Source organism: Globicephala melas, chromosome 4 (assembly GCF_963455315.2).
Source record: "Globicephala melas chromosome 4, mGloMel1.2, whole genome shotgun sequence".
Lineage (NCBI taxonomy): Eukaryota > Metazoa > Chordata > Mammalia > Artiodactyla > Delphinidae > Globicephala > Globicephala melas.
The window spans coordinates 126,531,266-126,547,856 of NC_083317.1; the positions used below are offsets into that span (position 1 = coordinate 126,531,266).

The window sequence follows — 16,591 nt, forward strand, 5'->3', positions numbered from 1 at the left end:
TCCTCGTGTCAGCGTAAACACATCTAATGTTTTCTCAGCTGACCAGCTAGACTAGCATTTAGCTGAGAGGTATATTTAGATTGGGGAGATAGTCAGTCTGCTAACAGGAGGCTTTGGGGGAACTTACCTGTCAGATCCTGTTCTGGTTCAAAGAAGAGAAAAAAAATGCTAGAGGGCTTCCCTGGTGGCGCAGTGGTTGAGAGTCCGCCTGCCAATGCAGGGGACACGGGTTCGTGCCCTGGCTCGGGAAGATCCCACATGCCGCGGAGCGGCTGGGCCCGTGAGCCATGGCCAACGAGCCTGCGCATCCGGAGCCTGTGCTCCGCAACGGGAGAGGCCACAATAGTGAGAGGCCCGTGTACCGCAAAAAAAAAAAAAATGCTAGAAATTTGAAATAAATTATTGTTTTATTCCAATAGTGTACCACCTTTTACCTGTATTAGAAAATTCTCTGAAACTGTTAAGACATTTGATAGTGAGATGCTGAGAGGGACTGGCATTTTGCTGTCATTCTATGTGAAGTGCAGTAAGAGAGTCAGGGTTCAGGGAAAGACTTTGTAATCTCTGATCTATTTCTTGCTGTTTGTAGGTTTCCAAGCACATTACTTGTCATCTTGTCTTTACTTCATTTTAAATGGAGACAAAAATAATTATATTTCAGGGATATTTTGATAATGAGAGATGTTACATGATGTGATCAACTCATCCATATGCTTACCAAATGATTGCTAGTATCATTTCCAGTTCCGCATGGGTTTCTGCAGAGTATAACTCTGGATCCATTTTCCTCTTTGGCAAAATTAGGGAGATAGGATTGGGTGGTCATCTTGAATGACCAGCTTGAAGAGGAGAGAGAGGGAAGGCAAGATGATAGAAAGGTACAATGCAAATTCATTGACACTGGTTTGGGGTACATTAAAGAAATTAAGTCTCTGGAGTCAGACCACAAATCTAGAATCTAGAATTATGGTTAGAAATCCTTATGGATTATAATCACCACTTTTTTATAATTAATTTTTGTGACACATAGAATTAAAAAGCCTAGATTAAGTGTTAAATTGCCTTTTATCATATAATTTCTATTTAATTTTGTTTTTGAAAAAGACATGTGTGGTTTTAGAGAGCTTGATTTATTTTATGTAAATTTTAGTCCTGGGACAATTTTCAAAAGGGTAAAACTCAGAAACGAACCTTTAGTTCAGTAGAAATTTTCCAGCTCTTATGGAAAGTCTAGCTATATCTCTCATTTTCCTTTATGAAATTTGCTATTTCCGTTCTAACATCATACTCTTGTGATTTGCTGCATCAACTAAAGGTTCCGCCAGTGTTGTGAGGATGCATATCTGATTTTACGACGGCATGGGAATCTCTTCATCACTCTCTTTGCACTGATGTTGACTGCAGGGCTTCCTGAGCTCACATCAGTCAAGGATATACAGTATCTTAAGGTATAAACCTCTTTTATTTGTAAATTGGACTTTGTGAGCATAGAGCTCAGCCGTACCTACCTATTTCATTCAGATGTTCAAAGGGAATGGAACAAAGTCATTTCCTGTGAGACAGTTTTACCCAGGAGTGGTAGTGACAAGCAGCTCAGTAGTTGTCTTGCAGTAATCATAAATTCATTTCATCTTCAAAAAGCCTCTGGCAGAGGTCATATTATCACCATACCTTGGTGTTCATTCTCTCTCCCATAAATGGTATTTGAATAAGGACATGGGGGATGCTGTGTGGCCAAGTCAGCCTCCTGTAGACTTTGAGATTCACACCTCACTACAGAGAATATATAAAATCAGATTTTTTCCCTTCATTTTCAGGACTCTCTTGCCTTAGGGAAGAGTGAAGAAGAAGCACTCAAGCAATTTAAGCAAAAATTTGATGAGGCACTCAGGGAAAGCTGGACTACTAAAGTGAACTGGATGGCCCACACAGTTCGGAAAGACTACAGATCTTAACGATCAGCCTTTGCTCCTAATGTATTTGTTGGTTTCGTTTAGTTTTCATTTTGCACTTGCACTAAATTGAACGTGACCCTGCCAGAGATGTTATAAAGGGAATGAAATCCTGGAACCCAGAGTTAAATTAAAAACAATGGCATCCCACAGAAACCTAATCTGAACAATCCCTGATGACCACCCTCTGCTTTTGAATGCTTCCAAGATTCATCATGCAAACTGTCAACATTATGGATAATCATTTCCTGCTGACTTTGCACGCCAAGGAATGCTACTAGAGATTGTTTTTTGTCTTTCTGTTTTTTGTTTTTGTTTTTTTTTTTTAAGTATTTGGTACTTTTCTGGAAAGGTGTAAATACTTCTTTTTCATATTGTGACCAAGTGTTATCACTCAGCCAACTTATCCACACCTGGGAACTAGTAGCTGTTCTTACTTTCCAAATGAGGCTTAAAAGAAAGCTTTCTTTCTTCCCTTTTTAAATGTGGAAACTACAAATTATAATATAATTTGAAATTATGATTTTTCAAAAATCTTTTAAACCTGTGGAAACATTAATTCTTTTGTTGATACTTATCTACTGTGATAGCATCATCCCAGCCAGACTTGATGAAAATCTACTTGGTGAGGCAAATATAATTTATGCTGCATATATATTTATAAAATTTCTAGTGGGAGTTCTATATAAAAAGGATGTTATTTTGATTTTCTTCAGCCTGTGTTTTAAAGTTTTACAAAAGCAGAGCTTTTTCCTAAGTTACTTTTTAGTTAACTATGTGATCCAGTTCTTCCAGCTGCTTCTATAATGAGGCACATATTAATACAGTTTTTACATGGTATCTATGAAAGAGTTCACTTCATAGAGCATAATACTTGAGCAAATGTATCCAAGACAGAAAGCAAATGAAAAGGAAACTATTTATGGAATAAACTCCAGACCTAAAATTCAGTATTTTAGTAAAATGCCAGCTGTTCTTACTGTATTTATTAAAACTTGTAATAATGTGATTTTTCAAGGATATTAGTTCAAATTGAAATGTTTCATGCCACATGGAATTCTTTAATTTATTTGTTGAGGTACCATATATTTAGGGTGCTAGATGGCAGAAAATGTTAATATGTGCAATAGGAACTACTGGTTTGAATGTGTAAATGGATGCTCTTCCTGAGCACTGGCAACATCCAGCAAAACTACTGCTTATTCTCCAAAGACTATTGGGAGCTCTCAATCCTCAACGACATGGGAAAGAGAACTGAGTATTTGCCCTGCGACTGAGTTTTCTATAGGAATTTTATTAAAGATTGTTTAATTTTGTTGTCTTCCTTAATGTTCTCAGTCAAATAAATGGGTGAGCTGGTTTTGGCTGCTCTTGGGATGTGTGGGCCTCTTCTTTATGGGCAGCACAGGACCTTGGCACTGGGACTCTTTAAGAAATGGTCAAGTGAATAGACAAACCAACCTCAGGGTAAGCTAAGGCTCATGGTCTCTTCCATGACTTCTCTCGTTGTTTCCCAACCCCATCAAGCAGTATGGGAGGCCTTTTGGACTTTGGTTGGGAGCCTGAGGCAAGAGGGTGCCTTCACTGAGTTTCCATGCCTTTGGGAGGTATCCTGAGGTCTGGAAGAATGTCCCTTCAGTTACTTGGTACCCAAGGCCAGACTAGCCACTTTGTAGCTCTCTTCCATTGGGCAGGTGCTCAGAGCACAGTTTCTTGGAAATAACTCAGCTGATGGTGGGGATTGAACTCTGAACTGACCATTCCCAGGGCTGCTCTAGACTTGGTGAGAGTTGCAGAAATAGGACTGTAGGAGGACAGGTTTGTTCAGGGATCTTTGTCTGATAGCAGTCCACCATTACATGTACCAGGTTACAGATCAGGGGTTTGAAGAGTGGTGAGCATTGCCAGGCAGAAGTGGGCACCATTGTTTCCAGAGGGGTCTCCTCAGCCCATAGGTTCCTTGGTAAATATATGCTAAATCGGTGAATGTGAATGTCTTTAAGAGTAAGAAAGGGAAACGAACCTCCCCAGACAGTGCTGGACCTGAGGCCAGCATGGCTCTTAACCACCTCTGCCGTAGACCCCCCATAGATAGCATGATAGCCCTCAGTAGCTGCTGAGCACTCCTACCAGGTGCTCCCTACACACTTGCTGACTTGCATGTCCCTGATTCTCAGGGGCTCCGCCTGAGCCAGACAGTTGGAGGTGGAAGGCAGAGGATAGCCAACCAACAGAGCAGATTAGGGGTCTGGGCTGTAGGAATAGTTCCTTGCATGGGGGCTGGTTACCCAATGCCTTGGCTCCCTGTTTTTTGGTTATTTCCCAAACCAAGATTTTGGAAGCTCTATACATTTCCATACTTGAGGACAGCATCTGTGTCTACCCTGGACTGGGAAGACAAAGGATGACTTTGTTGAACAAGTAATTCCTGAGTATTCTTCTCATGTCTATATTCAAAACCCTGGGCTGCAGAAGCTAGTATTTGCAATCCAGCTCTGCCTCTCTGACCTTGGAGTAAGGTATTTACTTTCTTTCTCAGGATCTGAGCTTCCTATTTGTAAAGTGGGATTGGTAATAACTGCCCTACTCACTTCTGTGGGAGAGGCTAGTTTAAGACTGTGATTGGAACGTGTGCTGAGTCCCAACTCAGAGGCAATCTCATTTCTTTCCCTGCTTCCCCCTCCTGAAGGGAGGAATCTCAGGGAAGGGAAACCCCTTCCAGAGCTCTATGCTTGTCTCCTGTCTTCCAGTGCATTTTCAGTTCTGCCTTGTGCAGCCCATATCCCTGACTGTCAGCACCAGATCTTAGCCAGGCAGCCTGTAATGCAGGATTCACTTGTCTGCAGAAGGTGAAAGATTGGTCCGTGAAGTGGGAAGCAGAGAGGTACCATGCCATGTGACCCTTACTATAGGGGACAAGCAGCTCTTAGGAGGGAGGAAGCAGGGGCTGTGGTTTCCTGGAGAAGTGGGCCTCTGAGCTGAGTCTTCAAGGACAGATAGGAGCTAGGTGAACAGGTAATGGGAAGAGCATATTAGGCAGGAAGGTACAGCATATATAAAGCATGATTCATGGGCATTAACAGGATCAGCAAATGCTTATTTCTACTGCCTCTTGCCCTTCCTCCACATCAGAATGCTGCATCTCTTCCCAGGTAGAATTTAAACACCAGTCATGACATCCTGGAGCCTCTTCCTCTTTCAGTAGCAGTAGCAGTTTTGTCCCCTTTTCCAATGATGGAAAAACTGTCTGTCTGACAACACTTTCTGGGTTATTCCTACATGAAAATGTATAACTAATAGATTTTTGGAGCTCTTAATACCTTTCTACTTTTAGCAAAGCCCAGTTTTAACACTTAAAGGTCTGGCCTTTTAGATCTTCTCCACCTTCTTCTCTTCTACCTTTTTTTATTGTGGAAAAAGGCACATACAGAAAAGTGCATAAAACAATAACATAAATAATATTAGCATATTATAGAGCAAACATCCAGGTAACCACCACACAGGTCAAGAAAGAACATTGACAACACCTCAGAACCCTACAAATTCCCCTTCCTGGTGAAGACTCCCTCTCTGCCAAGGTAATCACCACCTCTTCTTTTATGGCAATCATCAGGATTCTTCCCCTCAACATCATGTTTTTAAGATTCAGCCATTTAGTTGCATGTATCTCCAGTTCATTATTTATCATCACTGTACAGTATTCCATGTTATGGATACCCTATAATTTACATATCCTTTCTACTGTTGGGACACATACAGGTTGATTCTAGTTTGAGGCTATTACAAATGATGCTGCTGTGATAATTATAATTTATCTCCTGTTTCACATATGTACATATTTCTTTGGATGTATATACTTAAGATTAAAATTGATGGGTCATAGAATTATGTAATCTTTTTTTTACCAAGTAATGCTAAAATGAGTAGTTGTACCAATTTATTTTTTCCTGGTACTTAATTCTTGTTGCTCCACACTCTCGCCAACACCCGGTTAACCAACATTTAAAAAATTTTAGCTGTTCTCGTGTTTATAGTGAGCTAATTTGCATTTCCCTGATTGATTAGTAATGGCATTGAATTGCTTTTTCATGTTTGTTTTTGGCCATTTGGATTTTCTGCTTTGTGAAATGTCTTCTTAAGTCCTTTATCCATTTACTAATTTGGTTACCTGTCATTTTGGTTTTTTGTTTTAAGGAAGGATTTTTTAATTTTGCTTTTTTGTTTTTGTTATGTGAAATTCTGTATATATTTTGTCTACAAGCCTTATCTTCTAATAACACAAGATCTTAATTTTAATGTCAAACTTATTATTATTTTCCTTTGTGGTTAATATCCCTTATGTGGTATTTAAGAAATCTTTCCCTATTCCAAGGTCATGAAGATATTCTCCTGGAATACCTTATGAAAGCTTCATTTTTTTCCTAATCCATTTAGATCTGTCGTCTACCTGGAATTGCTTTTTATATATAGTATGAAGTGTTTTTTCCTAGTATCTTTTATTTGGAAAGATAATCATTCTTTCTCCACTGTTCTATATCCCCCTTGGTCATAAACCATCTGTCCATATATGCATGAGTCTGCTTCTGGACTCCAGAAGATATCCAGTAGATTTCATCTCCCTATTTTATTTTACTTAATTATTAAACTCATGCATAGTACACATTGTGTGCTAGGCATGCATCTAAACTATATATATTTAACCCTTTTAACAATGTTGTATGATAGGTACAGTTGTTCTTTCCCACTTTGCAAATGAGAAAATGGAGGCACTTTGTCCACAAAGTAGGAGCCAGTATTCAAACTCAGGGAGTCTGTCTTAAGTGTCCATGCTCTTTATTCACAGTTATCAATGATGCCTCAGTATACATTTCAGAATCTGCTTGTCGAGATGCCCAAAATATGGAAATTTTAAATGGAATTGCACTAACTTGTAGATTAGGTTGAGTCAAATTGACATCTTCAGAATATTGACTCTTAAAATCCATGACAGTGGAATATCTTTTATTTAGATCCTCTTCAGTTTATATCCACTGTGATTTATAGTTTTCTATGGAGAGCCTTGTCTATGTTTTGTTAGATTCCTGGGTAAGTGATTTTTTTTAACATATTTATTGGAGTATAATTGACATTACAATGGTGTGTTTCTGCTGTATAACAAAGTGAATTTGATTGTGATGTATTATCTTTTTAAAGCTATATTGCTGGATTTGATTCGCCAATAATTCATTTGGGATTTTTATGTCTATTTTCATCAGTGGGATTGGTCCATAAATTTTTTTTAAGGTCTGTTTCAGATTTTGTTATCAAGGTTTTGGTGACCTTATAACCCAGGTAAGATTGGCATTATTTCTTACTTAAAAGTTTGATAGAATTTTGCTAGTGACTTTATGTCTGATGTTTCTTTGAGGTATGGATTTAATTTCTTTAATAGCTAGAGGAATATTCAGATTTTTATATCTTACTGTGTTTGTTTTGAAGAGTTGTGATTTTCTAGGTATGTGTCCATTTCATACACCTTTTCAAATTTATTTTTATAAAGTAATCCGTGTGTTAAGAGTTCATTAATGTTGCAGGATTGATAGTGATGTCCTCTTTTCATTCTTGGTTTTGGTTAGTGCCTTCTCTCTTTTTAGTCTCACTAGAGGTTTTTTAATTGTATTGGTCTTTACAAAAATAAGCTTTTGGCCTTTTTGATCCTCTGTTGTATGTTTGTTTTCTACTCTGCTTTTACCTTTATTATTTCCTTCCTTCTACTTTATTTGTGTTTATTTTGCTGTTATTCCTCTCTTACAACTTTATAAAATGGTTGCTTAGCTGATCAATTTTAGCTTTTATAATAACAGTCTTTATCTGCATCCCGTAAGGTTTGATACGAAGTCTTTTCAAAACCATTCAATAGAAAATATTTTCTGATTATCATTTTGATTTCTTTGTGACGTGCTGGTTACTTCAAAGTATTTATTAATTTCCCAATACAGATGGATTTTCTTATTTTTTAAATTGATTCCTAGATTGGATGGCATTCACAGAACTTATCTATGAGTTAAATTCTTTCAAATTTGTGGGACTTATTTTTTTATGACTCACAGTATCGTCAAGTTTTATAAATGTTCAGTGTGCACATGAAAAAATCCACATTTTGCAGCTTTTGATCAGCTGTTTTACATATGTTCATTAGATCAATTCTGCTATGTTGTTTAAATTTATATATTTTTACTGAATTTTTGCCTAGCATTTATGAAAGCGATAAGTTAAAATACCCTACTATGATTTTGGATTTGCTTATTCTAGTTATGTCAATTTTTATCTTATAGAGTTTGAAGCAATATAATTAGGTGCATCCAAATTTAGAGACGATTTATATCCCTGGTGAATTGAACCATTTTAAAAAATTATTTTAAAGTGTTAAACCGTTTCTGATAATGTGTTTTGCCTCAATGTCTGCTTAACTGATATCAATAGAGTTATATTAGCTTTCATTTGGTTAGTGTTTGCATGGTGTGTTCTTGCAACCTTTTGGAATCCTTATATTATAAATGTCTCTCTTGTAAATAGGATGTAGTTTTGTTTTGTTTTGTTTTAATCCACTCTGACAGTCTTTACCTGTGAATTGAAACATTTAGTCTATTTATATTTAATGTAATTGCCTATGTATTTGGGGTTAAGTGAACCACCTTACTCTGTAGTTTTATTTTTCCAAGATTTTCTTTCTTTGTGTTCTTTTTTGAGTTATTTTCTTTCCCATTTTAATGGAATGCTGAAATAACTTTTACCATTAATTTGGAAATCATACACTCTTTTACCATTCTTTTATTGATTACACTGGATGACAACTTGCGTATTAGACTTATCTGAGTCTAATGTTTATTGGTACTTTTATCATCTTCCCAGACAATGCAAGAACCTTAGAACTCTTTAAATCTGTTTATTTCTCACCCAACCTATATGCTATCGTTGTTGGATTTTAATGATATATCAGTGTTAAATCCCACAAGAAAGTATTGTTTTATACAGCCACTGTCATTAAATATACAGTTAACCCTTGAACAACATGGGGGTTGAGGGGGCCAACCTCCTGCACAGTCAGAAATCTGAATATAACTTTACAGTCACCCCTCCCTATATGTGGTTCCATATCCACGGATTCAGTCAACTGTGAATTGTTTAGTACGTATTTATTGGGAAAAAAGTTTATTATAAGTGGACCTGTGCAGTTCCAATCCATGTTTTTCAAGGGTCAAATGTATATACATTTTTACTCTTATCGTTGCTTTTTATCTTTTTTCCTGCATTTTCAAGCTTTCATTTGGGATCATTTGTTTCTTAGACCAAGGAATACCATTTCATATTTTTTTAAGTTGTTCTACTCTTGGTTAATTCCTTCAACTTTTGTTTGTCTGGGCCCAGAAATTTAGGTTGGCAGTTGCTTATTTCAGCACGTTGAAGGGATTTTTCCATTGTCCTCTTGTTTATATCATTTCTTTTATAAAGTTAACAGTATTGGGCTTCCCTGGTGGTGCAGTGGTTGAGAGTCCGCCTGCCGATGCAGGGGACACGGGTTCGTGCCCCGGTCCGGGAAAATCCCACATGCCGCAGAGCGGCTGGGCCCGTGAGCCATGGCCGTTGAGCCTGCGCGTCCGGAGCCTGTGCTCCGCAACGGGAGAGGCCACAACAGTGAGAGGCCCGCATACCACACTCACACACAAAAAAGTTAACAGTATTTTAATGTGTATTTATTTTCTACTAGCCACTCTTAAAGATTTTGTTTGTCTTTTGTTATTAGCAGTTTTCCTATGATATACTGAGGGCTGGTTTTCTTTCTATTCTTCCTGCTTGGTGTCTGCAGATCTTGAATCTATAGCTTGCTACCTTTCATCATTTGGAAAATTCTCTTCAAATCTGCTTTTGCATAATTCTCTGTCCTTTTGGAACTCCATTTACATGTATTTGACCTTTAATTATGTAGTCTATACTTTAATTACTCCTTTCTCTATAATCGCTTTGTATTTTTCTCCTATTTTCTTTTCACCTGTTTCCCAGTTTATTATTTCTCTGATTTTGAGTTATTAATTTCATTATTGCGTTTTTCAGTTCTACAGTTTCTATTTGGTTCTTTTTAAATTCTGCTGTGTCTTTTTATATTTTTCTGTTCTCTGTGAAATTCTCAGAGTTGTCTTTTCATTACCCTGAACATTTTAAACATAATTATGTTAAGCTTTACATCTAATGAATTCTTAATCTGCAGACCCTGTGGGCCTCTTTCTATTGTTGGTTATTTCTGTTGATGCCCATTCATGTTGCCCTGCCTTGTTTGCTCATTTATTTATTTATGCTGTATACTCACATCCAAGGTAACTCTTCTTTCAAGAACAGATCAACTCTTTATTAAAAAATATTTATTTATTTATTTATTTTTGGCTGCATCAGGTCTTAGTTGCAGCACACGGGATCTTCATTAGGATCTTTGTTGCAGCATGCAGGATCCTCCGCTGTGACATGCAGGCTATCTAGTTGTGGCCTGTGTGCTCAGTAGTTGCAGCGCGTGGGCTTAGTTGCCCCACGGCATGTGGGATCTCAGTTCCCCGACCAGGGATCAAACCCGTGTCCCCCACACTGGAAGGTGGATTCTTAACCACAGGACCACCAGGGAAGTTCCTCTTATTTCTTAAGTTATGGTCTTTTGGGTCCCAGCCCAGAATGTGGGAGTTTTGCTAGAGTCCCCCAACATTGGCATTCCTGGACCCCACATTCATCTCCCTAACCCTGCAAGGCTGTCCAAAGTGCTGTTTAGATGCCTGACCTCCTGTTGCGGAATCAGTAAACATTCCCAGGATTGCTAGTAATCCAAACGCCTGGATTACTACTCTGGTTTCTGTTTCCTCCTGCACCTTGGCATAGAAATTCATCACTGCCTCTTTTGCTTTCTGGTGCCTTCAAGAAGATATGTTTTATATTTTGACCAATTTTTCAGTTGTTGGCAAGAGATTTGTCAGCATTACCTTGTCCACCTTTACTCCTTTCTCTACTAACTCTTCATCCACTTTCATATGGCTTCTTCCTCGTTTCACTGAGACCGAGTTTATTAATTTTTTCACCAGCATCCTTGATGTTGCCAAATCAAATGGACACTTTTCAGTTCTCATGCTTCTCATCTTCTCAGCAGCAATTTGACATAGTTAACTATTCCTGTTTTGTAATACTTTGTACACCTTAAGATTTTCCACTGTCTCAAAACATTCCTCAGTCTGTTTTTCTAACACTTTCTCTTCTATACAATCTGTTTTTCCTTTGTACATTTCTTACAAAAATTTTTTAACAAATGCATAAATGTGATCATAAATGCTTTCTTTTTTAAAATTGAAATCTTATTTTTTTTTCTTGAATTTTGTTTGGTTATCCCCACCCCACTGTCAGCCTCATTCTCTATCCCCGTTAGGTAGCTCATGTCACCTGTTTCTAACCTTTCATATTTCTCTCCATGCTTGTATAATCGTATACAGAAAAAGATATATACACACACACACATTATACAAGGTGTCTATTTTTCTTTTTCTTTTTTTTTTACACAATTGGACTATATTATGCCCACTTTTCTGCAACTTGCTTTTATTTTGGTTTACTGTATTTTTTTTTTTTTTTTTTTTTTGTGGTACGCGGGCCTCTCACCGCTGTGGCCTCTCCCGTTGCGGAGCACAGGCTCCGGACGCGCAGGCCCAGCGGCCATGGATCAAGGGCCCAGCCGCTCCGCAGCATGCGGGATCCTCCCAGACCGGGGCACGAACCCGCGTCCCCTGCATCGGCAGGCGGACTCTCAACCACTGCGCCACCAGGGAAGCCCTACTGTGTTTTTATTCAAAAATACTTTAAGGAAAGCTCTCCAGTTCATTCTTCTAAATGGCTGAATTGTAGTTAATGGTGTATAATAATTTATTCAATCATTTCTCTGTAGATAAGCATTCACAATTTCCAGTTTTTCCCCCCACTATGCACAATGCTGCAGTAAACATCCTTGTAAAAATATCCTTATGCTGATACTGAAGGCTTTGTTTTTATGGGATAGATTCTCAAAGAGAAGGGTGTGACAGAAAGGTAAAAATCATATTGACAGAAAATCATATTGGTATATAGCTTCATTAATTTTCACAAAGTGAATACATCTTTGTAAACGGCATTCACAACAAAAATTACCTTTATCCCAGAAATTTCTCTCGTGCTCCTAGTTACTAACTACACCCTAAAGTGAGCATTATGTGGACTTCTAAGACTATATATTAGTTTCTGCCTGTTTTTGAGTTTTATATAAATGGAACTTTCAATTTAATAAATTGCTTTCCTAAGAACTTACTTATTTTCATCACCAAAGTGTGAAGGGGTACCCTTTCTTCCATGTCTCAGTCAGTAATATGTCATTGCTCTTTTAAATATTTTTTGCTGTTTTCATTGTTAAAATAATACCCCAGCTATAAATTAATTTGAGCATTTAAAAGATATATTTGTTGGCTATTTGGATTTCGTTTTCTGTAAATAGGCTATTAACATCCTTTATCCATTTTACAATTAGCCTGACTTTTCTTATCAATGTTTAAAAGCTCTTTATATATATGTTGGACCTTGTCATCTACATTATAAGTGTCTTCCCCATATCTGTTGTTTGTTTATTGACTTTGCTTATGGTATCTTTTACCATACAACTTTTAAACTTCTAGATAATCAAATAGGTGGTTGTTTGATAGCTTCAGGATTTTCTTACCTAATGAAGATCTCCCTTGCCTAAATGCTGTAGCCCTTCAGGGTTTAACCGTCCCTTCTTTTTTTCTCTCTCTACAACCTTCCTAGTTGATGTTATTCATTTCCATTGCATGAAATCTCCTGTATATGTTAATGATGCTCACAGGTTTATCTCCATCCCAGACCTCTCCTCTGAGCTGCAGTAATACAAATCTCCCTGCCCGCCATCTGTGAGGGGCGTGTTAGGTCCTGGGGGATACAGCAGAATGCTGTCCCTGCCCTCAGAGCTTGTTAGAGGATGTATTGTGTGAAATGGAAGGGATGACTGGGATACTTGCTGATCTACTGCACATTTTGTACTGCTTCGAGGGAAAGACTACAGTCAAAGGACTACATATCTATTAGAGAATGAAGACAACAGAAAAATAAGTAAAAGAAATGAAAAGGTAATTCTTGGAAAAGGAAGCCTGAATGGCCAATAAACATGTAAGACACTCAACTAGTAATCAGAGAAAATTCAAAAGATACACCATTTTATTTATTTATTTATTTAGGCCGCATCCCACAGCTTTCAGGATCTTAGTTCCCTGACCGGGGATTGAACCCGCACCCTTGGCAGTGAAAGCGTGGAGTCCTAACCACCGGACCACCAGGGAATTCCCATGACATACCATTTTTAAAAAAACGATTGGATTGGCAAAACTCTGAAATCCTGACAGTATCAAGCTTTGAAGATTCGAGGTAAAGAATTCTGCTGGTCAGGGCTTCCCTGGTGGTGCAGTGGTTGAGAGTCTGCCTGCAGATGCAGGGGACGTGGGTTCGTGCCCCGGTCTGGGAAGATCCCACATGCCGCAGAGCGGCTGGGCTCGTGAGCCATGGCCGCTGAGCCTGCACATCCGGCAACAGGAGAGGCCACAGCAGTGAGAGGCCCGCGTACCGCCAAAAAAAAAAAAAAAAGCTGCTGGTCAAAGTTTATAATGGTACAACCACCTTTGAGAGCAATTTGGCAAATCTTTAATATGATTTACACTACTCTTTCATTCAGCAATTCTACTTCTTAGCATACCTAAAGCAGTGCTTCTCAATCCTTGATGTACATACAAATCACCATGGGATCTTATTAAAACCCAGATTCTGATTCGGTAGGCTGGAAAGATCTGAGATTCTTAATTTCTAACAAACTCCTAGGTGATGTCATTGCTGCTGGTCCAGGGACACACTTTAAACAGCAAAGCCCTAGAGAAACTGGAGCATATTGTCAAGGGACACACAGAGACACAAAGATGTTCATTAGAGCTTTGATGATATAATGATCATCTGAAAACTACTGCGGCGAGTGGATGGCTAAATTCATATGGTTGAATGCAAGAGTTAAAAGGAACTGGAGTTACGTGTACCAACCTAGATCAATCTCAAAATCAATACTGAATGGAAAAAAAGCAAGTTGCAGGAAGGATTCATAGAATATAACATTTAAAATTTTAAGTAATACTGTATTTTTTTAGGGATATATACCTACACAGTTAATATAGACTTGCATGGGAATGGTAAACGTCAAGTTCACGATAGTGATTACTTTGGCAAGGGAGGGGTATGGGAATAGCAAGGGTATATGGCTCTTCAGTTGTATTTTAATGCTTTACTTATTAAACTGGATGATAGGTAAACCCAGTTAAATAATACAAGTGTTTGTTTTATTATTTTCTATTTTTTCTACATTTAAAATATCTCATTAAGCAAAACAACAAAACAAATAGCCTTATTTTTTAGGTTGGAGAAACAGAGGCTGAAGAACTTAACCTTTGGTGCCGAACTTCAAACCCAGGCTGTACACCTTCCTCGTGACCCTGCTGGGTTTTTTGTTTGTTTGTTTGTTTGGCTGCACCGCAAGGCTTGTGGGATCTTAATTCCCCGACCAGGGATTGAACCCGGGCCCTCGGCAGTGAAAGCGCTGAGTCTTAACCACTGGACTGCCAGGGAATTCCCCCAAGCTGCTTTAAATTAACAAAACAAAAAACATGGGTTCACCAAGTCAAAGGCAAACTACATTCTCAAGGTTTGGTCTCCAAAAGACTGAATCAAACTGTATCCCCATGTGTTTGCTGAGGAACATAATAACACACTGCAAAGTACAGTTCTGACTGCTAATAGCTAGAGTTCAAAACAAAGTGCCTAAAAATAATTGCTTTGCTTTTGGACATGGCACAAAACATTTTTTGTACCAGATAAAATATGGCCATTAAAAGTCGCCCTTTAGGGGCTTCCCTGGTGGTGCAGCGGTTAAGAATCCGCCTGCCAATGCAGGAGATATGGGTTCGAGCCCTGGTCCGGGAAGATCCCACATGCCGTGGAGCAACTAAGCCCATGCGCCACAACTACTGAGCCTGTGCTCTAGAGCCCGCGAGCCACAACTGAGCCCGTATGCCTCAACTGCTGAAGACCACATGCCTAGAGCCCGTGCTCCACAATGAGAAGCCACTGCAATGAGAAGCCCGCGCACCGCAACTAAGAGTAGCCCCTGTTTGCTGCAACTAGAGAAAGCCCGCTCACAGCAACGAAGACCCAACACAGCCATTAAATAAATTAAATAAATAAATAAATAAATAACGTCCTTTATTCAAGGGAAGTGAAAACGACCACACCCAAACACTTGAAAGCAAACCCCAAAATGAGTTTAAGCCTCAGAAGAGTCCCTCTTAGTTCATTCATGTCCTAATCTTCCAGTGGCAGTGAAGGAAGGCTGGGGGGGTGGCATGGGGAGAGCAGGGGGATGATTTCTATACATGTGGTATGCTAACCTTCCAGTCGTAAGACTTCAAATAAAACAAATGTCAAGAGTAGGTAACTCACAGGCTAATTTTAATATGCTCTGCCACCACGCATGTTGCCTGCGGGGGCCCCGCCTGTCTGAGCCACGTTCCCTCGCTGCTGTCCTGCCCCTCAGTTCCTCGTGCCTGATGTTAGAGCGTGGTTGTGCCTCTGTTCTGCCCCAAATCTCTTAGAAATACGTGAGCGGCAGGGAGAAGGTAGTACAGCACATAGGTTTTAGCGTCAGAAAAACCTGGGTCTAAATCCTGCCTGTTCCAGTACAGAACAGCTCACTAAGCTTGAGACAATGTCTCCAGGCCAGTGCTGTCCAATCAGACTTGGTATGATGATGGAAATGTTCTGTATCTGCACTGTCCAATGTGGTGACTGCTAGCCTCATGTGACTGCTGAGGACCTGAAATGTGGCTAGTGTGATAGAGGAATTTTTAATTGTTTCATTTTAGTTAATTTAACTTAAATAGCTACATGACTAATGGCTACCCTAGTGGACAGAGCAAGTCTAGAAAATGGAGAATTCTCCCTCTTATGGAGGATCCCCATGTGATAATGGACATGAAATACCCCGATAAAAGGCTCTACTATTAAACCAGGTCCTGCCCTGAAAGACCTTCAGAAACGAGTACTGACACAATCTGGACCACTTCCCGTACTGAGGCGGCATCTCTGAATCTGCCTGGGTGGGTCTGCTTCAGTCACAAAGCGCTAACACTGGTGCTAGCTACCTCCACACAGGTGTGCAACTCTGACTTTCTAAACACTGCCTGACAATGCAACTGATGCTATCTGGTGTAAAGAAGTTTGCTTCTTCCTTTTTTTTTTTTGTCCTGATCATGCTGATTAAACAATTGGATTTTCAGAAAACTTTTTTTTTTTCAGAAGCCTATTTTTAACTAAATTCTTACGTGACACTCTTTGACATCTCAACATTGTTTCCAGATAGAAAATGTTTCTCATTTCAGTTAAACTAATAATATCATTGTATACCAATTGCTTTAAACTAGACAATCTATCTGCACAGGTTAAAAATATACAAAGACATCCATTTTAAGAAACACAAATCAAGCAGCACCAATTTTATTTTA

At 38.9% G+C, this 16,591-nt stretch overlaps 1 protein-coding gene across 4 annotated transcripts in view; it reads left to right on the forward strand.

Annotated features, from left to right (window-relative positions):
• The window catches only part of PIK3CB (phosphatidylinositol-4,5-bisphosphate 3-kinase catalytic subunit beta), a 192,377-nt gene extending 189,048 nt beyond the window's left edge, over positions 1–3,329 (forward strand). For all 4 annotated transcript variants that reach the window (XM_030873374.3, XM_060298554.2, XM_060298553.2 and 1 more), the window contains 2 exons: positions 1,316–1,448; positions 1,818–3,329. In XM_030873374.3, coding sequence (XP_030729234.1) covers positions 1,316–1,448; positions 1,818–1,955 — 271 coding nt within the window. In that variant the 3' untranslated portion in view covers positions 1,956–3,329. The remainder of the gene's footprint in view (positions 1–1,315; positions 1,449–1,817) is intronic.
• Positions 3,330–16,591: the final 13,262 nt, after the last annotated feature.